This window comes from Cyprinodon tularosa, unplaced genomic scaffold (genome assembly GCF_016077235.1).
Source record: "Cyprinodon tularosa strain WSP-4 unplaced genomic scaffold, ASM1607723v1 ctg158, whole genome shotgun sequence".
Classification (NCBI taxonomy): Eukaryota; Metazoa; Chordata; class Actinopteri; order Cyprinodontiformes; family Cyprinodontidae; genus Cyprinodon; species Cyprinodon tularosa.
Window position 1 is genome coordinate 178,913 of NW_024038416.1, and position 23,031 is coordinate 201,943.

Here is a 23,031-nt window from a genome sequence, read left to right on the forward strand (position 1 = left end):
TATTATAAAAAGTCACTATTTCAATAAAATAAACCCGTTCTCTCGCACATACACACAGCCATATATATATATAGGCTATATATATATATATATATATATATATATATATATATATATATATATATATATATATATATATATATATATGTTTAACTGAGATTGGGGAAGAATAAGAAGGGCAGACTAAGAATACAACCTGTTGTAATTAAAGTTTTCAGACTTTTTTAAATTTGTTCAACATCCTTTTTTTCTAACTAATTCCAATATAATTTTGTTCAAAGCATTGCTCTTGAAATGTTATTGAAATTAAGAACTGTTTTTTGATTTTGCGTAAAGGAATACTAATATATTTTAAATCTATTCCACTATTTTGGAATCAAAGCCTTTTTAGGTTTAAACCTTTCAGCTTCAGAACTACTTTGACTTTAACATGAGCTATTTTCGCTAAGATAACTGAAGCAGGATTGGGAACTTATATTCTTCCAATTCTGAAAACCTTCTAAACAGCGGTTTTTGGTCTTGCCTATATTTAATCCCACAACACTGACCATGTATATGTCCGTCTTACTGCTCTGGGCTGAGAACCAAACGCAATAGATGGAAATAGAGCTGGCAACATGTTTTTGGCCCTCTCCTTCGTTTTGATTTGTTGAAAAAAACCAAAGAAAATAGAACAAAAAAAAAAAAAAACACGACGCAAACTTTGCCTACACCATACAAGACTGCGCAAATTTTTCCTTCTTTGAAAAAACGGACATATCTAATTTATTCCAATCTAATCCAGTCTAGTCTGTTCTAACATTTCAATATAATATGTAAAATATGTTCTTAAACTGCTATGTTTCTATAGCAGTTGATATCTCTAAATAATTATTTTACAATATATCAAATACTTTCCAAAATATAAACTCTGAAACAGCTGAAAACACAGCGAACAAGCAGTGGAAACGTCCTATCGGTATTTGGCACCTTTACAATACAATACAGAGGTCCAATCGGGTGTCTGAATCCAAATGCACTGTTAGCCCTCTAAAGCAGAAGACATGGGAGAATATTACATATAGGGAAATTGAGTGGGAATGTTGTGGTTTCTATTATGTGTTTTAATCAAAAGCATGTGCGTAAATCATTAATTTTGCCTATAATTTGCAGTTGAGGTGGAAATATGCGTTCTAAATAAGCATTTATAGGAAAGTGACCATATTTTGTATCTGTTTCGGTTATTTTTAGGTAAACCAGAGGTCCTTTTTTTAATTAATCTGTAAATGTTTGTTTAAAAAAAAGATGATGCAGGTGGAATATTTTGAAAATGAATTAGGTTTTTCAAAGAGAGCATTAGAAGAAGAAGGGAGGGTGCTGGCCAAACCAAATCCCACGGAGCTTTTCGTGCTGATGTGTTTCATAATTGCGCTTTTCTCCACATTTTTAAGGCCTTTATATGAATAAAACCTGGAGTGAACAGCTTGTAAAATGGAGACCACAAAGAAAGCAGCTCCAGGAGCAGCTCTGCACCATACAGGATCTGAATATTTTATGTGCGGCGCACATATTATGCTTATGTTGCGCTTTATATGAAAGAGGAATTGATCTTTGCGCTCCCATTGTGGCTCTCGGTCACCTTGGACATGTTTTAGATGATGTAATCAAACTCAGATTCTTAGAAGCTGGAGTAAATATTAGAGTTTCATAAGATATTGTAATGTAGCGAATGAAGCATGAAAACAGATCATTGATCTAGTTCATATCAACATATTACCCGATGGATTAGTTTTGAAGGATTGGGGGGCAAGGGTGGGGCGGACAACATATTTTGCATATCACGTGACGCTGCATTAACAAATCAACAATTACCTTCCCTTTATTCTTCAGGAGTTGCTAAAAGAGCTGACAAGAAAGCGGTTTGTGCAAAGCTTCATGGAAATGTGTGAACGGAATCCCTTAAATCCAGGCTATGTTGGTTCCCTGCTGAATTTCGCGACCCCAGAATCGCTTTACTTCTCCAATCTCCGCGGCAATGGGGCCCACATACCGGCACTGCATCAGCTCTCTGCGTACGGCAGGAGAGAGGTGTGCGCGCACCCATGGTCTCCATCAAGTTCGTGTGCCGCGGCTCCTCCGACTCAGAGCCGCTCCTTTGGAGGCTTCTGCCCGCCGTTTACCAGCTCCACCGGCGGCCTCACCAAGGCGCATCCGGAGGAGCGTGACGAGACTCAGTGCTTTCAAAAGACTGATGAGGCTGGTAGACTAGAGGAAGCTGTATACGCGTCGGAACACCGGATCCGTGGGTTCTCAGAGTTGCAAACAAGGTCAAACTGCTCTGAGGCTCAGCTTAATCCGGAACCATCAGCTCCTGTGAGCGACACCAAACAGGAGCACAAACCCACTGAGGCAACATCAAATGATCCATGCTGCAGGACCACATTTGGCCAAGGTGAAGGACTCACTTGCAGATTTTCGAGGATTAAGAAAATGTTTATTTTTTTTAACCTATTTCACTCTTTAAAAATATTTTTATTTTTCATAATGACAAAAACTTTTTAGACTGGATTCAACATTAAATGGGTAAACACAATCCTGAATGGCCTGAAAATCTTAGTTACCAAAGATCAAAGATTCCAAGGATTCGTTTCAGATTTCTTTTCACACAAGGTAAAAGCAGGGAAACAAAATTGATCAAAAACATTACATATAACAACAAAAGAAATTCCATAGGTGATAGACAAAGTAGCCTACTCAAAATATCAAATAATATTCCGGAAATATGTACCAGTAAAAACGCAGGAACATAAATCTCGTACACACAAAAAAAATATATAAAAAAAACTACTGAAAATGAATATATAAACTTACAAAAACGAAATAATCATGGCCGGTGCAGTTATCTAAATCCTTGTAACATTGTGCATTTAAAGTACAAATGGAATGTGCATTACTATAAGGCAAACGGGCTCTTTATAATACCATAATAACATCAATCATGTATAATACCTGTTTAGACATCTTCCTATTTAAACATTTCCACCTTTAGCTTTCTACTTTAAGTTTAAGGTGGATTCATTTTCACACGAAATATTTTTTTTTTATCAGTTTTTCTGTTCAATCTAACGATTATAACAGTAAACATACCTCATGCATTTTATAGATCGGCTTCCAGGGTTGCTGATACATCAGACGAATAGTTTAAAAATGATAACTTTTGTAAGTGTTTTAATTTTTTCTTTTATTCCTGATTGTTTGAAGCCATTTTTTTCTGTTTTGCACCTGTCCATTAATTACTTGCTTCTAGCAGTTAAAAGAAGTCAATCCTCTCTTACAATATAATCAAACCCACCAAATTCCGTCCTATCATACCGAAATATTTAGATCAAATTGCAAGCAGTCCAAATATTTAGTTGTGCAAAATTTTCCAGTTGGGTAACATTACAATCTATTTTTAACTTTTATTTAATTCTTAATCAAGTCGGTGTAAAGCTTGTCGCTTTCTTTCCCTTCCCTGTCCAGGTGCTCCATGGTGCCCTTCACACATTAAAGCGCGTAAGAAGAGGAAGCCTTACACCAAACCCCAACTCACTGAACTTGAGAATGAATTTCTGCTCAACGAGTTCATCAATCGCCAGAGGCGAAAGGAACTGTCAGACAGACTTTCCCTGAGTGACCAGCAGGTGAAAATCTGGTTCCAGAACCGCAGGATGAAGAAGAAGCGCCTGATGATGCGGGAACACGCTTTCTACTGATGTGATCTTTGGACTTGATCCTGAACCGACTGGACACTGATTCCAGACATGTTGTGTCGTCTCTCCCTCCTCTGTTCAATGATATTAAATTGTACATGTCAGTTTTATCATTTGTGTCTGTTGGAAGCTTTGCTGAGCGGATTGCAGGAGCACAGATTGAACGATTGTCAAGCTGCAGACAGGATGGCTACTCGCTCCTGACTGTAGTTTGCCTGAAGAAACAAAAGCACCTTGGTTCAGTTTAGGAAAGCAAGAAAGAAGGATTTAGGTTGAACCACAAATTTTCATTGAAAAAAAAAAAGTAATTCCCACCCACACTTTTACGCAGACCGTATTCCTTATAACAATATTATTAAGCTGCAATGCTGTTATTTCTAGTATTAGAACCCTGAGGTCTAGTAGACTCAAAGTAAATTATAATACTGATCTTTGAATCAAATTTCCTAATATAACGTTTGTTGTTTTCTTGTCTGTAAAATTATTTTAAGTTTTGATATAACGGAATGTTATCCATTGGGAAATATGTAGGATATTAGATACCATATGTGCTTGCATGCCCCTTTTATCGCAATTTTACTAAGATGAAATTAAGATGTGCTAACTTAATTCTAAATCCATTTTATTATCTTGTATTTCTATTTCATAATATTTATTTCCGCCCATTTGCTTGGGAATATATTCCAGCGAACTATAGATGTGGAAGGTTTTGAAGCGTCTCCGACTAAACATTATCTTGATTTATGTTATGTCTTTGCCGTGCACTCAACTCCAAATAAAATGTTTCCCACACTGAAGTCACTTGTGATTCTAAAATTTGGCTGAAAAGTTGTATTTGAGTGTTTATATTTAGCACTGCAAAGCATGCAACTGCAGGTAACATGAGCAGTTGCCTACATGGGTAGTGGGAGAACTGGTGCTGGTAAACCGGAAGTAGCAGACGACCATTTCTAAATATATATGTATACTTCCAAAGTGTTACACACACACACCCGCACTATATATATATATATATATATATATATATATATATATATATATATATATATATATATATATATATATATATATATATATATATATATATATATATATATATATATATATATATATATATATATATATATATATATATATATATATATATATATATATACACACATATGTGTGTGTGGTTCTTCGGCCAAGATAACACTGTGATTAGATAACAGCATGCCCTCTGAGTACCCTTGAGAGCAAGCAAGCTTTAAAGATTATTTTTATTCCACGTCATAATTATCATATCATATCTCGTGATAGATGACCTGGCTTAATATGAAATACCCTTGTAGTGATATCATTTCACTTTCTTATACGTATCTTTTTCACCGTGCGTAAGACTGTAACCACCATTACTTAGAGCTGGAAAATCCTGTGGCTGCGACCCACCATTCAACAGAGAAACACCTCCTGAGTGTCTCTGGCGTAGGCTACTTATTGCACCCTATGATGCCCAAAAGAGAGAGAGAGAGGTGGAGAGGGAGGGAGACAGGGAGAGATGGTAAAAATATCTCCCCAAAACTGTCATAAACACCTCTTTGTGTACTTCGCCATTTGTTTATCTTGTACCTCAACTTTTAAGTGCTGAAGATGCAATACAAAAAAAAAAAAAGTATTGCTTGCTTTTTTTTCTCCTCGTGGTATTATTATGTCAGTTTTTGCCAAGCTCCTTCACGTTGCTCAAGCTCCTAAACACGATTCGGGGTAAGAAAACAAAGTTAAGGTCAAGTTGCTTCAAACACACTGAAAAAAAATCCAAAACTAGATAAGTCATTTTTTCTTAAAATAAGTGAATTTGTTCTTGGATTTAGGCGTTTAAAGAGACATCTTGTCAGTGGAACAATATAATTTACATTTAAAATAGGAAAACACAATGGCATTGTCTTATTTTAAGTGCATATTATCTAATTATCTTATTTTAAGAGTAAAAATACTCATTCCATTGGTAAACTATCTCGTGTACCTCCTCAAATTAAGGGTAAATACACTTCATTTAAGAAATGTTTACTTATTTTTAGATCGTTTTGCCAGTGCAGCCCGACAGCAACGATATTTGTAGATATAGGCACTTTAACTTTAAGAAGCAATCCAGATAAGGTTTTTGATTAAAAAAAGATTTTTACACAAGCATTTTTGCAAAACCACAACGAGATTTTTTAAACGACCAAACATTCTATTTGCACATTTTGCGTTTTAAAGACATTCACCGAGTTAGCTTTGCGTAAAACTCAAGTCTGCAACACCAGAATTTAGAAGTTATGTAGGCTACATCTAGATTCGAACGATAATAATAATTATAATACATCAAAACTTACGTCAGACACAGTTCAAATAAAAAAAGTTAAAAAGACCATATTTCTGTAAAGGCCACCTGATTTGCATGACCGTATTTTTTCTGATAATAATTTAACGTAAGTGTTCCTGTATGTAAAGAAAAAAACGGAGCTTTTAGCAATCGACAATTATTTTGTTGTTTGTGTTTCAGACTTTGAAGAAAAAAACACTGGTTGAATTTAAGTAAAAGAAAACTATAGGCAAAAAAGATAACCCAGTTTCACATAGAGACAAACACGTAGAAAATATCTTAAAACATAGATTTTTTACAATTTATTATTCACTGACAGACAAACAGTTCTGCATGTCCATCCACGTTAAATCAAAAAGTAGACCCCCCAAAAAAATTAATTATAACGACCAACAAATGTATAATTTTTACTTGCTTTTCGGCTTGTCATCACGCACTGTGGCTCTGTGTAAAATAAATTACAAAACCACAGGATTTTGAATGCAGCATATAATTTAACCCAGTGACGCGAGGATATTATCATATTACAGTATCACCTAAAAATTAAAAATAAAAAGGGGAGAAGAGAGAGGGTAAAAAAATGTAGAAAAAGCTTAAGAAAAAATACTCACAATTCCAAACAAAATATTGTTCGAAGCTGGAGTGATGAGCTATTTCCTTCCCTCTGTGTTTTTAACTAGAGTGTTCCCACCGAGGAAGGAGGCAAGCTTTGCACGCATGGCTGCCTGTGGAGCAATAAAACGATATGGCTGCGGAGGAGACTTGTTGGACATCACCTAGACACGACAGACGGTCAAAGCCAGTTGTTTTGGACTTGGCAGTGCAGAAACTTTCCAGATATTCACATTTGAATCTCTCTTTTTTTTCTTTTTAGGGTAATTTAATCATTCCCTGCATTTTATTAATTTAATATTTAAGTATTTAATTGTCAAACAAGTGTTTCCCTGCTTTGCTAGAGATTGAGATCTGTCATTGTTTCCACTATTTCACCAGAGCCTCGTGTGTGTTCCACCTCGGTGCTGATCTTTCCTTTTTGTCTCTTAATTAATGCAAATGCTTCCAATTCTCCCATTCATTTGGGTACTGTTAAATTTCGCATATCGCACAGTGACCATAAACCTGCGCAGTTTAACATTTCTTAGCAAGAAATCATAAATTGATAGCATGGTGCCTTCAGATTAAGCGTGCGGATCATCTTTTCAACTGTTGCAGACAATGCATTCTCTGAATTTACTGAAGCATTAAGTGGGTGTGGTTGCAGAGATCAGTCCCCAGCGGAGATAATCCCTCTGTAAAGCATTACAGTCAATATCTCAGCAATGGTTAAAAAAATATATTTTTTTTCCCTTGAGCTTTGGGGCAAAAAAGGGCTGGAGAGGAGTTTCCGTTGGAGCCAGGGAGCCAATAGAGTCTCTTGTAAGAGCTCACATGAGTTGCTTTTTTTTCAGGCTGTTTTTAATGACTGATATTGATGTATGGTAATTTCTTAGCTGGATCACATGACACAATTACCTCAGGAATCGATCAAGATGTATTGCAGGTCTGCCTGCGTTTCCGATTTTGCCTCCCTGTCGGGGTCTTTCCACACGCCCGTAGTGCTACAGATGGACAAAGTTTAACGCGGTCGAGCCACCAACTCCGTCCCTCTGTTGCATGGAGGAAAGAGGAAGAAGGAAAATGACGGAATTCGACGACCGAAGCTGTGCGTCAAATATGTTTTTGCCCAGTTGCACTTATTACGTTTCGACGCCCGATTTCACCTCAGTCTCCTCCTTTCTACCGCAGACCACTTCGTGTCAGATCAATTTTCCCTATTCGCCAAACATAACCCAAGTCCAACCTGTCCGAGAGGTCGCTTTCAGGGATTATGGACTGGACCATCCGAAATGGCACTACAGGGGCAATTACGCTTCCTACTACTCAACAGACGACATAATGCACCGGGAACTGATCCAGTCGTCGAGCGGCAGGGCAGATGTTATATTTAAAAATGAGCCCTTGTACGGTCATCATGGGGGAACCAGCGCGCAGTGCAATTTCTTCGCAGGAGTGGGTCGAAACGGTGTTCTCCCCCAGGGCTTCGATCAGTTCTTTGACTCTCCGAACACGGAGCTTCCCAAACAAAAGGCTGCTGAGCCTGCTTCCCACGATCACCGTGATGACCATGATGCCACGATCATCAGCCAGGCTGTAACCAAATTGGAGCAACAAAACGCAGAGCCTCCCGGCAGCGCCGACGAGGACTCATCCTCTAACTGTGGCGACAAGAACAATCGTCAGAGTAAGTCTATTTAGCATTTTCCTTTTTTTTTCTGCATCAACCAGAAGCTGTTAAAGGCGTCTTGGCTGCACAGTGTCCACCTCCGTGACGGCCCGTGGGTTATATGCACTTTTATAAGCATGCAAAAGCTTTTATATCCCTATAAGATTTACTTTACGGTTGTAAAAGAATTTACAATGGGAAACAGTTAAAGAAACCGTTCTTCAAGGTCTTCTGTGTGCAGAGTGGAATTATTTAACTTGGATTGATTAAGCATAGCAAATGGGATCATTTTGGTGTACAGATGCATACCTTTATGACAGACTTGAGTGGAAAAATCGATGCGTTTTTTTGCAAATTCGCGCATTGGAATGGGGTGTTTTTATGCAAATAGCCTGTGATTGTTGTCGTTGTGTGTGTGTGTGTGTGTGTGTGTGTGTGTGTGTGTTTGGGTGGTGTGTGTGCAGGGGGTGGGGGTGGGGGGTGTTACAGGGCCCTTTCTACAAGTAAAGCCTTATTAATTGCGTATTTACTGCACTCCTAAGCGCGGTTGTCCTGGGGACTGACCATACCTTTTTTCCTTTTAGGTGTTTGTTTTTTTTTCTCACGATAGCTTCTTTGTTTTGTTTCGTTTTGTTTTGCAGGTTCATCAACCAAGTCCAGGAAGAAGAGGTGTCCATACTCCAAATACCAAATCCGAGAACTTGAACGAGAGTTTTTCTTCAACGTGTACATTAACAAAGAGAAGCGTCTCCAGCTGTCCAGAATGCTAAATTTGACAGATCGCCAGGTGAAGATTTGGTTTCAGAATAGAAGAATGAAGGAGAAAAAACTCAACCGCGATCGCCTACAATATTTTACTGGGAATCCTTTATTCTGATGTATGAGGCTTGAGATAATCATTCAAACGCAAACACAGACTCAGCTGAAGAAGCTCCTAGGTACTATGTAAGAGCTGCAACCTAACATGCCCATTTATTTCATATGGGTGGTACGATTATTTTAATGTATTCAATCATATATTGGCTTTATTGTCAGTTCAGAATATTTTTATTCTAAATCATACCAAGTAGCATATATTGTCCTTTTCTTTATTTTTCTTTTTTGTAGACATATTTGTGACATGCATGTAATAAATGTTGTGTATTGTGAAATGATAAGCAAACCAAATGGTTCTCCGTTACAAAATTGCTTTAATTGTGCTAAACAAAGATTTACTATAATAATTTTTGTCTTTTCTTTTAAAGCATTAAGGAGCAGAAACTTCAGTTTGGCACTCAAACGCTTATTTTGTTCCGTTGTTTCCTCGGCTTTGAAAAACTGAATTGTTTGCTAAACCTTGAACCGTCTAGACAGCGCAATAAATGGTAGCTGTAAAGGTCTAAATAAGGGGCTATTGGACTGTGGTGTCTCAGCCCCCAAACCACATGAAAACGCATCCTTCCGGTCTTAAAGCGCTTTAACTTCTAACATCTAGAGACTTTTCTCTGCCCCTTTCAAGCGAATTCAGCTTCAGTTTTGTCTTTTTTAATGGGGCGCTGAGAGGGAAACGAGATTACTTTTCTCCTGTTTTAGAGTTTTTAAATGTGCTGGAATGTGCTTTAAATTAGTTTTGTGTCTCCTTTCTGCATCTGACTGCAACAATTCCTCCCCTCTTTCTCAGAAACCTATTAATAATACATGCAGTGCAGAACAAATCACTGGTGATTTCATGTGAATATGAATTAATGTTGAAGGTATTTCTGATTTTTTTTCTTCTTTTTGATTCATGTCCTCTAATTTCCTTGGATCGTGATTTACTACCGACATGAAAGCAGATCACCAACTGAGTGGAGTGTTTCTTTTTGATTCACATTTTATCCACATGAGGGCAGACTTTCAAATCTAACTGAGTGAAAATGCAGACTTAAGCAAATTTAACATGGAAAGCAACCAGCCCGAGGTTAGGACAGTCTGTTCTGCCCAAGGTTTACTGAGATTTTATTTTAAGCAGTTCCTTAAACCGAATAATTTATTTCAGTAGTTAGATTTTCTTTCTTTCTTTCTTTCTTTCTTTCTTTCTTTCTTTCTTTCTTTCTTTCTTTCTTTCTTTCTTTCTTTCTTTCTTTCTTTCTTTCTTTCTTTCTTTCTTTCTTTCTTTCTTTCTTTCTTTCTTTCTTTCTTTCTTTCTTTCTTTCTTTCTTTCTTTCTTTCTTTCTTATAAATGATCATCTTTATTATCGATTATTTCTTTTAAGACAGTGTATTTCTGAATATCTAAATTACCATAAAGTCACATTTTTAAACAATCCATGAAGTTTGAAATGGGTGGTTAAGGCCAATCGTTGATTGCAAGTCAGACACAGTTCAACGTATAAAATACCACATTGTTGATGTTTGCATTTTCTATCTCTTATTTCAATATTCTGTATATGTCTGTGTTCTTTGAAAAATTTAAGATGAATCAAGGCTGAATCGAAAAATGTATGTGGTTAACTCAGCCGTTATTAAAAGAGTTACACTCATGTTAAATCTTAAAACGCTTTAATCGTTTTATATTATATTATATTATTCTTTCGAAATAGTTCTGCTATTTATTTTAAATAGTGGCATTTATTTCATTGTTAATAAATTGTTTTTTTTTTCAGTCGGGTCGTTTGATCCATTTAATTCCAATGACTGTTGTGTATATTTTGAATGCATTATATGAATCTATGGCTTCAATTAACCGGCATATCCCCACAAGAAGGGGTGCGTAAACACTATCCTGAAAGTATAACATTGACTTTACAAAAAGGATCATCAGCATTAAAAATATTTTCATAATAAAAAAAAAAATTTACTTCTTTTTTCTTCAGTAAATCATTTTTTTCGGCTTATTTGTGCTGCAGTATTTTATTTTGTTTTTTCCATCTGTTCTCCATCTGTTAACAATGTTGAACGGATAACATATACCTCACACATTTTTTATATTATTGCTATAACATTATTATTATTATTATAAGTATTATAATTGTTGTTATTATAATAATAATGATAATAATAATAATATTTATTATTATTATTATTATTATTATTGTTGTTATTATTATTATTTATTGCCAATAATTGGGTTAAAAAAGTCCGATTCTGTGACTTAGAATCCTCATAATCGCTTTTCAGTATTAGAGCTGCACTGACAAATGTAATGCAGCCGCTTTTGGCATTTAGTTAATCATATTTAGTTACTTTAACACAATGGTTTGTCCTATCCTGCTAACATAAAAAATTGTGATAAAGTTACTAAATATGATTAGGTTAATTCAAAAAACGGTTGCATTATTGTTTTCATTGATGAGTACTCTCATCTTGCTCACAGTTGCCTTCCTTGGATGTTTTTTTTTTTTTTTTTCGATGAACATGCTTTCAGCGTTGTACAAATAAAAAGATACACACATCAATGTAAATTGGTACGCATTTTTGCTTTTATTTATTTTTGAACATTATATTATATATTATACTTGTTTATATGTTAAATCACTACATATATTTCAACATATACATATAGATGCATACATATATACATATATATATACAAATACATACACGTAAGTGTATTTACCCTTATTTTGAGTAGGTAATTGAGATAGTTTGCAAGTGGAATTAGATTTTTTTATTCTTACAATAAGATAATTAGATAATATGCACAAAAATAGGACAATGCAATTTTGTTTTCTTATTTTAAATGTAAATTTTTCTTGTTCCATACTATATATATATATATATATATATATATATATATATATATATATATATATATATATATATATATATATATATATATATATATATATATATATATATATATATATATATATATATATATATATAAATATATATGTGTGTGTGTGTGTGTGTGTGTTTGTGTATATATAAATATATATATAAATATATGTGTGTGTGTGTGTGTGTTGTGGATGTGTGTGTGTGTGTGAGGATATTATTTAATAAACTGGACTAAACTATATTACAAAATAAACCACACTCATGACACCATATACATACATACAGTGACCCAAACACATAGTACAAATTTAGTGTACCGGTATTACTCGCATTTTCATATTTTCAGACTTTGCGCACAAAGAAAAAACTTGCCACAAGCTACATTGCCTCCTGCACTTGGTGCAAAACCAATTTCAAGTACGCGTCATAGGTGTCGCTGTTGACCACGTCTCCCTCCTCATAGTGTGTGCGTCCAGCCAGAGGAGGCTGCGTCTCAAGGCCATTTTCAAATCTCATTGGTGGTTTTGTCATGTGGTGCGGAGGCATCCTGACTTACAGAATATTTTTCCAAGACATGTCATCTTACAAAAAGACATCTCTCTCCTCTTAAGAACTTAAAGACTCAAAAATTAGAGATGTCTTTCTCCAGCAGCTCACCTGCAGCCAACCCGTTCCTAGTGGACTCTTTGATCGGCGCATGCCGGACGGACAGCTTCTATTCTAACGGCAGCATGTACATGCCGTCCGGTTCGGACATGCACGGGACATACGGAATGCAAACTTGTGGACTCTTGCCGAATTTTGGTAAAAGAGGAGATGTTGCCCCCCAAAACACTTCCATGAACGTCCACTCATATATACCTCAGATAGACACCTGGGCTGATCCGAGCAGAACCTGCAGATCAGAGATGTCAAACTGCACGTTTCCACAGAGCATCAAGGAAGAGAGCAACTGCTGCATGTACTCAGATAAAAGAGTCCACAAAGAGGGATATTCCAATCTCATTAACGAACCGTGCGCCGTGGACGGTCCGGAGATCCCGGTTCCGGGCTACTTCAGACTAAGCCAAGCTTACACTAACGGGAAGCAGCCGGAAAACTACTGCCAGGAGCCTCGAAGCCCGACACCGACGCTTGCGCAGCTCGGTCGGGTCACGCCGAAACCGCAGCACGTCTCCTCCTCCTCTTCCTCTGGATTTGCAGAAGCGGAAAATAGCGTCCGGGAACCAGAAAGGATCAGCAGCACACCGATTCGAAGTGAAAGCCCGGACCCAAAGTCGGGCTCGGATGAGAAAACAGAAGAGTCCAGACCCGAGCTGCTGCAGCAGAAGGAAGGGAAAGGTGGGTTGGGTGTAGTGAAATGAAAAGCTTTTATCTGCAGCTCTGAGGAGGCTCCAGTAGCATCATAAAAGCAAGTATAAAACACAAACAGCCCTAAAGTCGTAACGTTTAATGATAGTCTTTATCCGGTTGCAGCAATGGGCAGCTGGATGCTTTCACTATGCTGTATTAGCCTCCCCTTATATGTAACTGCAATATATATTGTAAAAATACATTTGAGGTTTTTGTCTCAAATTGCATTTAAAATACACATTAAATTGATCTCACAAATAATATGTAACTAATCAGGCACTTTTCAAAAATATGAATGGATTTCAGTAAAAAGATGAAAATATGATCTTGCATCATATAGTTTATTTTGGTTTAGTCCTTTCATTAACCTCCACAAAGCTCCAAACTATTTTTATTACTCAGGGAAAGCATTTAATTGTCTCTTATTTCCCAGAGGTGAGATCCAAAAGCAGAAGGTGAGATGTTTGTATTCAGCCGTGTGTAATTTGACTTTTTCCCCCTTTTTTTCCAGCAGAGTGCAAGACTGAGACGCTGACAAACAACTGGCTTACGGCGAAGAGCGGCAGGAAGAAGAGGTGCCCCTACACCAAGCACCAAACCCTGGAGTTAGAGAAGGAGTTCCTGTTCAACATGTACCTGACCCGGGAGCGCCGCCTAGAGATCAGCAGGAGCGTCAACCTGACCGACAGACAGGTCAAGATCTGGTTCCAGAACCGGAGGATGAAACTGAAGAAAATGAACCGGGAAAACCGCATCCGAGAACTGACCTCGACTCTCACCTTTACCTGAGCCTGCTCCACTTGGTTATCGCTCTTTTTATTTTTAAATTCCCCGTAATTATTTTGGTGGCATTGGACTTTTCTCCTAACTTTCAACAAAGCTGTGACTGTCCCCTGTGTTGAGCAGCATCGTGTTTTAGTGTTATTTCATAACAGGGTAAAGCACTTTTTGGTTTCAAAACATTACGTGACACTCCTTTTTTTTTCACCAAAAGACTTCCTGATATAGAGTGGAAATGATAAAGCTGTGGAATCACGGGAACACATTTTGTGGTGTTTTTGTGAATAATTTGTGTTGCTCTCTTTTTTTGTGCAAGCCCCTGTTTTTGCTTGGTGCCAACGCATTTCCTCAATGGAAAGCAACGATGAACTGTGGATTTAGTGCATGTTTTGGTGCATGTGTATCTTGCAATAAATATGTGGTCAAATAAGTTTCTTTATTTGTATTCATGGGAACAGGGGATATTTGCTGTTATCCAAAGTGGAGGAATATATGCGGAACGTATAGAAATTATTAAGGTATTTTTTTTGCGCTTACTAACCGAAAGTTGCACAAAACATTTTTAAAGTGGTAAAGAAAATATGTTAATTGGAAGATGTGTACTGAATTCTTCAAAACGTTCATTTGCTTCATTCTAAATATATTAGAGCTCAGAAGAGAACACTTAATGCTAAATGAAATGATAGAAGACGAAAAAACATCTGGGTTTTGTGAGAATGCATATAAATAGTGCCATACTGGTTTATTATAATCGTAGTGATTTAAATCGCACAGATAATTAAACGAAAACCCGCAGGTTTGTTTGTGCATATGCATAAAAAAACAGGCGATGCAAAGAGGCGTGGGTTCTGTAAACGAACAAGCGATTACCTTGATGTTTAACCCTGTTTATAACTTAAATATTACTCAATAAACATTGCATAAGAGATTTTTATATTCGTGCATAATTAAAAGCTGTAAATGCAACCCGAGCCATGCATAGTCCTTTTAACTATCCTGCTTAAAAAAAAAAAAAAAAAAAAAAAAAACTGCACGTGCGGCATATTATATTATAACATTTAAAAGCTAAATAAATCTTTCAATTATTATGTTGCTCTAATTTGGAAATCCTACCAGGATTTAACGAGGGAAGAAAATCAGCTGTTTGGAATTTGAGAGAACATCCCGTAGTACAAAATAGAATAAAGAGATAAAAAAAAAAACACTTTTAAATCTCAACAAATGACTCTTTTTGTTTTAGAAAAAATGACGACATGTATAATCACAGCACCTCATAAAACATTTATTATAACATAATTTCTCTCATGAATGAAAACATTTCTAGCCTCCTCCGTTTCCTCCATGAACTTGCAAAATGAATCCAAGCCGTAATGTGACTGAGTAGAGCATAATATATGCTTCCTTGCCAAATATTAACAATGCGTACACCGCATTGTGAACGGAAACGGCCACTGCTACTTTACAGCGTGTTATTACATGTCTTTTACGAGGACTTTGTAAGTCTATAAAGAGCTTTACAGGCATTGGGGGTATGTCGGGGTGATATCATAAGAATTTTACTAAACATAACAGGAGAAATTCTAATTGATCTTAAAATTAAATATCTTAATGCTGCATTTTTTCTCAGAATATGTACATGGGTGCATGTATTTAAATCCCATTAGTTTTTATCCTTCACTGCGATAAAAAAATCTACATCAAACCTGATGAAAAAGGGGAGGATTGATTCACTAGCTGTATTGGTAAATATGATCACGTGATCCATGCAACCAATCCCTGTAAGATGCAGGCCAGCAAAAATACTATGATTGTTCATAGAGGGAAGCTTCCCGTTAACAGCACGACCCTTTTTATATGAGTAAGGAAGGGATGGAAAAATGTCTTCCAGCGGCGCTCTCAGTAACTGCTATGTGGACGCTGTAATGGGACAGGAGCCGGAGGAGCTGTACGGGGCTCGCTTCATCCAGCCCCAGCACACCGTGACCCCGAGGCCACCGCCAGGTGCCGGGGACAGCGCAGACTTCTCCTCATGTAGCTTTACGCCAAAGTCCGCCGTTTTCTCCCCATCCTGGACCTCGATGCACCCTCAGGGACTGTATCACCCCTATGTCCACCATCACCACCACCACCAGTCCCATCTGCCCGCATCGGACAGCAGATACGTCGGCATGCGCTCCTGGATGGACCCGATTTCCAACCACGTTTCATTCGCTGGTTTCCACTCCTCCGGCAGCAGACCGTACGGAACCAAGCCGGAACTCCCTTTGCCTGCGAAGCCTGCAGGCTGCGACTCGCTGGAGGAGACAGAAACGGTTCCTGGGGCTGAGGCGCGTCCCCCGGCGGCGGAGTTCTCCTGCGGCAGCGCGGAGTGTCGGGAAAAGCCGAGCCGGGAGCAGAGTGGGAGCGAGGCTTCGAGTCATGGCGAGCCCAAAGACGAGAAGCAACAACTTGACCCAAGTAAGTAAAAAAAAAAAAAGTCGAAATAGCTGATGCTGATTTACAACCAGGAGAACTGCATGGACTGGGGGCGTAAAACCTCCAGTTTTACAAACCTATAAAAGTCTCTTGGATTATACCAGGGATGTGGACAGAGGGGGAGGGGTAGGGAACTTTTTAAATGTTTTTTATACAACCAAATCAGTTACATCAATCATGCTTTAAGATTATAACAACGATTTTAATTCTTAATTTATATACACATTCGTTTCATCAAATATCCCATAATATAGTATTTAAGAACTCAAACCACGATTGAGATAACCTCATATGAAATTAAATTTTTTTGTTTTTTGTTTGTTTTTCAGACAATCCTGCAGCTAACTGGATCCACGCCCGCTCAACGAGAAAGAAGCGCTGCCCCTACACTAAATATCAGACTTTAGAGCTGGAGAAGGAGTTTCTTTACAATATGTATCTGACAAGGGACCGGCGCTACGAGGTGGCCCGCATACTGAGTTTAACAGAAAGACAAGTGAAGATCTGGTTCCAGAACCGGAGGATGAAGATGAAGAAGATGAACAGAGAAAGAAGCGGAAAGGAGATCATTTAAACTCGTTTTTGTTGCAACAAGAAACTCGATCTGAACTCTCAAATCTATTTCGTACAGCCATTTTCAGATGGGCCTTTAAGTGACGCCGTCAAGGACCCATATGCCTCACATATGAGGAATTTGTTTCTGATGAGATCCTGGCGGATCACTTCAAGCTGAACTGGTTTGAATATTTCTCACCATCGTCAGCTGCAAACTGGGACGTAAAAGCAACATGAAATGTGCCAGTGTATTTCGCCTGTTTCTAGATTTGGAGTAAAACATTTCTGCTGCAGCTAGAGCTTTTGACTGTTATGTCATTGAGCAAACACACATATGTGACATGTGCGTCGGGAGTTATATATGATCAGTGTTTACAGAAAATAATAAGCATATGTGCAGCTTAGCTTACTGAAGAGGAGAGATCATTACAGAAAAAAAACGCCTATTCGAAATAATTATTGCATAATTAAAAACGTTCAAAGTAGCTCTGACAGTTATTTTTTTTCACACCACAAATATTATCCTATTTCTAACAGAAAATACCAGGAGTTAAGACATAAATATATTTTTAAATGACGCATTTTTTAAAAACAGTGGGTTTTAAAGTACTAATAAAGTGTTTATTATTTGAAAATCGCATTTTTGGAGGATTTCAAATTTATTGTCCAAGTTGCATCAGTAATTGCTTTAAAGCAGGAAGAAAGGCGGCCCAATAAAGCTATAGAAATGGCCAGACGTCTGGCCTAAATTAGTTTATGGAGCCTGCTCAGTAATTGCACCCTCTCTTTGAAAACCCCTATCAGCTACTCCTTGGGCTTTTTGCGTCTGTTGCTGACAAACAGAGGATAGACGCTCTTTTTTCACCAGGGGTGTCTGGACGATGAATTGTTTTAGAGGAAATTCACCCCAAATGCACCCCCCCCCCCCCCCCCCCAATCTAATGGTCAGGTTTATTCATCAACTGCACTTCCCACCGATGGGAAAAAACTTCACTTTGACTGCATGGATGGCAGTGTGGGCCCTGCATCTAATGACTCTAGAGTTAAATGCTAAGCTACTCCAAGCTCTGTGTGCGCATCAGGTGTTGCCAATTTGTAATAATGCGGTTTTGCTCTCGAACTTGCTGACTTGATTTTTTATTCTATTTCACTAAAAATATAGATCTCTCTAAAAAAATAAAACAAACAAACAAAAACAAAAAAACAATTTAAAATGTAACATTCCATCCTGATTGAAGCACTTTCAGGGATAAAAAAGCCCGCTAGAGGGCAATGTTGGTCTTTAATAGCAGCTGATTTTAAGGATCAATGTATTAAATATAATCACATAGATAAGTCTGGTGATTTGCACACAAAACACGTATGATCAGACGAAGGGAAGCATCATTTTTCTGTTTATTTTAAATTAGACCCAAGCTTTTTATATGTATTTGGCGTTTTTAAACAAGAGCAATATTTGGAAAGCAGCACCCAGACCCCCGCCTCCACGTTACTGCAGAATGTCACATATTTTCTCAAACGGGATATCAGTGTCAGAAAATAACCATGTTTTGAAACTAAGCGAGAGGCATGATGTTCTTATCATTTCGCGCTATTATAATTAATTTAAGAATAAAAATAAATCAAATTTATGTCCTGTTTTCCTGCCCGCACAAAAGGGGGTTTGTTGCTGTGTTGTCGGTGTGTTGTATTATCTTTAAACATATCTAAGCAAAATGTAACAAACTGCCTTTATTTTTCTCTTACACAAATAACCCAATAGTCACCCACTTGCTCTTATAAGCTGGTTCCAACTCATTGCTACTACTAATGCATAAACAAATTAGCAATTAAACTGCGATATTACTGTTAAAGTCTACATATTACTATAGTTCAGAATCCTACAGAACCCCTATTGATCTACCTCCTTATAAGTATAGTTAATATAATACATGGCTGGAATAAAACAACTGAATCCACGTTAAACTAGTCTACATTGGTTAGACAATAAAGTAAGCTGTAAGAAACTTTATTTTTATTATAACTGTGGACACTGCAAAAAATGGAAATCTGTATGAGTTTGTTTTGCTTAAATTAAGTTAATTTTGCCTTGAATTGAGGAGATAAGTAAGACACCTTGCCAATGGAAAAAGACAATTTACATTTAAAATAAGAAAAAAAAATTGCTTTGTCTTAATTCAAGTGAATATTATCTAATTGTCTTATATTAGGAGTAGAAATACTCATTCCATTGGCAAATTATCTTATTTACCTACTAAAATTAAGGGTAAATACACTTATTTTAAGAAATTTTGTACTTAATTCTAGATGTTTTATGCAGTGGAAGAAGATTCTCAATGTTTGGGATTTATTTTATCTTTATGTAATTCTGCATGTAGACTTATTTTTCCTCATTTATATAGTTAGTCTCTTGATAGATGTGTGTTTTAGAAAGAGAGCATCTGTAAATTTAGCCAAAGCAGTGATAAAACATGCAATAAATGTTATGCAGATGAATGGTATTAAGTGGTTTAATAGTTCTGATACTAACATAAAGGCTCTGGCGCTTCTTCAGCGTTCTGTCAAACTTTGCTGTTAATAACAGCAAATTTACTGAGCAAAAGCAACATCAAAGACAACAACAATACGGCCGTGGTTGGAGTGAAAAAAATTAAGCTCCCCTTCATTTTTTTTTTTACCTACCCCCCGAAAAAAAACGCACATTCTTAATCTAAAATAAGCGTGGAAACAACTCTTTGTATTTGGTACCAAAGAGTTCTCTTAAAATGGAATAGGGCAAATAAACCGTGTGAAAATGCTAGATTCGTTGTGATAAAATCATGGGGGACTATGGGAAGCTTTGAATGGGTTGGCCACATGGGGGCCACCAATAGCCTTTGGGTGCATCGAAACCAAAAGCTAAAACTGGACATCATAGGTTTTTAATCTGGGAAAACTAGGAACTTATTTAATAATACCTATTTGGTATTATTTTATATTAATTTAAGTGCAAGTTTCATGCACACTGCAAAAATGATCTAGAAATTAGTAAAAATGTCTTAAATTAAGTGTGTTTAGCCTCAGGTTGAGAAGATAAATAAGATTTGCCAATGGAATGATATGTTTACTCTTAAAATACGATAATTAGAGAATATGCACTTGAAATAAAATAATTGTGTGTTCTTATTTTAAGTGTAAATTGTCTTGTTCCATTGGCAAAATGCCTCTTTTACCTCAATTCAGGAACAAATGCAATTATTTTAAGAAAAAATGACCTATCTAGATTTTGATTTTTGATCAAGTGCATATCTATCAGAAAGCTATTTGTTGCAGTGTGCTTTATAAAGCCCAAAGAGAGTTGGAGTACATGATTTTCAAATACCTTATTTGGGGGTGGGGGGTGCGGTATCTGGAATGAGGACCTTAAGCTCTTTGATGGTGGATGAAGATTTAAAAATGGTGGAAATTTAATAGCCAATCACAAACTCCCGTTCCTTTCCTTGGGGGAACAGCTAAAGCGCAATGCAGCAACTTCAACTAAATTCAGTTTTTCTTTATGGATAAAGGTTGTTATATGTTTTTTTAGCAATACAATTCGGGGACAACATTTTTTTCTCCATCAAATAGACTTAACACCTTTACGAACAGAAATATATTACTATGCTGTGGAGAACTGGCCACACTTTCAGGGCTTTGCTTCCATTTGATGGAAACAGTCCTGAGCGTCATCGATGTTTCAAATGTCCAAACACAAGCAGAGGACGGCGCCATTAAAGCACAAGACAAAGACAAATATTACAACAATTAGAAGACATGTTGAATTGATTCTTCTGCTTCTAATCTACAACCTTGATGTGTTCAGGGTGTCCGTGTGATGAGAGCACCGCCTCTAATGGAGATTTTAAGGCGACTGTCATGGCCGGAAAGACTGCACCCTTTGAAATGGAGGCCACGTGCTTCTGATTAGACACTTAGCCCACAATAAAAAAAAAAATCAAATACCCCTTCCTGTGTAGATATGACTAGTCTAAATTAGTGCAGGCTGTAAAGTGAACAATTGAAACTGTGGAGGGAAACAGTGTTCTGGTTTGGTTTGTTCTTTTGTAACCCGCAGGCTGAAGCAAAGAGAGGCCAGAAGGAATATAACGCAGGCATGCAAATTGGAGTGCATTATGTTGTGTTGCCGGAATTTTCTCTCAGTGTCAACAGAGAGAGACAATGTGTCATGTGCCTGCATGACCATGATAGAGCTATGTTAGACTGTAGCCATGCTGCAGCCGCGGTTTCGTAATATTCACACGCTTTGTGACCTTAGGAGAAGGCCTACACCCTGACCACTACACACAAAAAAAAAACACGCATTAGAAGCACTGTTTATTAAAGCTATTAATAACTGAAGCATCTTTACTTTAAGCAAAAATACTTTAAATAACACCTACAAAACATCCACATATTTATAAAGATTTTAATAAATGTTATATATGCTACACGTTTTTAAATTCTGTATATTGCAGCAAACTTAATGCAGTTTATATTGTTTACCATCAACTGAATTCACCTTAAGAAATCGAAATCAAAATCATTATTTTTTATTTCCTTGGAGCTTTAAATCGAAACATGAAACAGAACAAAGCTTAAAGGAAACTCCCTGGGAAGAAAAGTGTATACTGAGAAAGGAACAGACATTTTGTCTGTCGTGAAAGAAAAAAAATCCTGCTTGGGGTGAAACAAGGGATGTTAGAATTCCTTGAATGAGATGCTTTTTTTTTTTTTTTTTTTGCTTTAGACATCTAATTAATAATATTTTCATTGCACTGATATATCTCCAAGATTTGCGACCAACCTTGAAATATTTTAGCATTTGTTACATAATTTGATGGTGAACAGCCTACTCAAAATTCTTTGTTAAAACATTTAAACCAGTCAAAGCAAACCGATGATCATCATCAACTGCGCAAAGAAATATAACTTCCTTAATATTAAGCAATTGTCTTTATCCGTGACAATCTGCAACTCAACTGAAATGGAGAGTTGAAAAAAAGATAAAAGAAGCCCATAGTCTTTATTAGACTAGGTGTCCAGTAGGGTTGAAGCTGTGCAATTAAATCTACCCTCCATATAACCTCCCCCACCCGAACTGAACCGTGGGGATACATGTTTATTTGAAAGAATAATAGAAGTAAACATCCATACATTCGTCCGATAAAACTGCAGCTGCTGGCCCCCGATGGTAGCTACAGAGAAAATTTGTCGAAAAGGCATTTATTTTGTTTATACTCTTTAATCAATAAGGTACCTTCAAAAAAAAAAAAAAAAAAAAAAAAAAAAAAAAAAAAAAGGCCACTTTTATTCTTTGCATTCACTGACAAACCTGCAGAAATGCACAGTATTATTAAGCTGACCATTATAAATTCTACAGATACAGGTCTATGTAAACCCAAGCCCTGTATTTTTCAACTATTTTGTTCATTTGGTTTTGCCCGCATATGGTCAACAGAAGACCAAAGGAATCTGCTGCACCATGGCGACTCTGTAATGTCAGAGCATTGCAGTGGCTATATAGGAGCAATAAGTGACAAATAATCTCTTAATCTATTTACCTCCCGTGGAATGACACTATAAAGTCGTGGTCCCCACATCCACACGAAAACACTGGTGAAAACACGTGCACATACAGGAAACTAAAGCTACAGCCTTACAATAAATCCCACAGAGCTGACTCCAGCTGCTACCAGACTGAACAAGAATGAAATGAGGGAAATTCCTTTTTTGCTGCTAGGAAGGAATGGTAACATGCATGAAACTGAGGT

At 37.0% G+C, this 23,031-nt stretch overlaps 4 protein-coding genes across 5 annotated transcripts; all 4 read left to right on the forward strand.

Annotated features, from left to right (window-relative positions):
- The first annotated feature begins 1,861 nt into the window (after positions 1-1,861).
- hoxd12a (homeobox D12a) lies at positions 1,862-3,813 on the forward strand. The gene is made up of 2 exons (XM_038280247.1): positions 1,862-2,431; positions 3,502-3,813. The coding sequence occupies exons 1-2, from the start codon at positions 1,915-1,917 to the stop codon at positions 3,732-3,734; spliced, it is 750 nt and encodes a 249-aa protein (XP_038136175.1). The 5' UTR covers positions 1,862-1,914; the 3' UTR covers positions 3,735-3,813.
- Positions 3,814-7,573: 3,760 nt separating this feature from the next.
- hoxd11a (homeobox D11a) lies at positions 7,574-10,433 on the forward strand. The gene is made up of 2 exons (XM_038280246.1): positions 7,574-8,356; positions 8,980-10,433. Exons 1-2 carry the CDS (start codon positions 7,729-7,731, stop codon positions 9,213-9,215), a joined length of 864 nt encoding a protein of 287 aa, XP_038136174.1. The 5' UTR covers positions 7,574-7,728; the 3' UTR covers positions 9,216-10,433.
- A 2,133-nt stretch (positions 10,434-12,566) lies between these two features.
- Positions 12,567-14,642, forward strand: hoxd10a (homeobox D10a). Of its 2 annotated transcripts, none has more exons than XM_038280186.1 (2): positions 12,567-13,420; positions 13,944-14,642. In XM_038280186.1, the coding sequence occupies exons 1-2, from the start codon at positions 12,715-12,717 to the stop codon at positions 14,219-14,221; spliced, it is 984 nt and encodes a 327-aa protein (XP_038136114.1). In that variant the 5' UTR covers positions 12,567-12,714; the 3' UTR covers positions 14,222-14,642. The 2 variants fall into 2 exon arrangements, with proteins under 2 accessions (XP_038136114.1, XP_038136115.1); XM_038280187.1 differs by having other exon boundaries at positions 12,569-13,420; positions 13,947-14,642.
- Positions 14,643-16,006: 1,364 nt separating this feature from the next.
- Positions 16,007-18,428, forward strand: hoxd9a (homeobox D9a). Its single transcript, XM_038280203.1, has 2 exons — positions 16,007-16,669; positions 17,017-18,428. Exons 1-2 carry the CDS (start codon positions 16,090-16,092, stop codon positions 17,259-17,261), a joined length of 825 nt encoding a protein of 274 aa, XP_038136131.1. The 5' UTR covers positions 16,007-16,089; the 3' UTR covers positions 17,262-18,428.
- Positions 18,429-23,031: the final 4,603 nt, after the last annotated feature.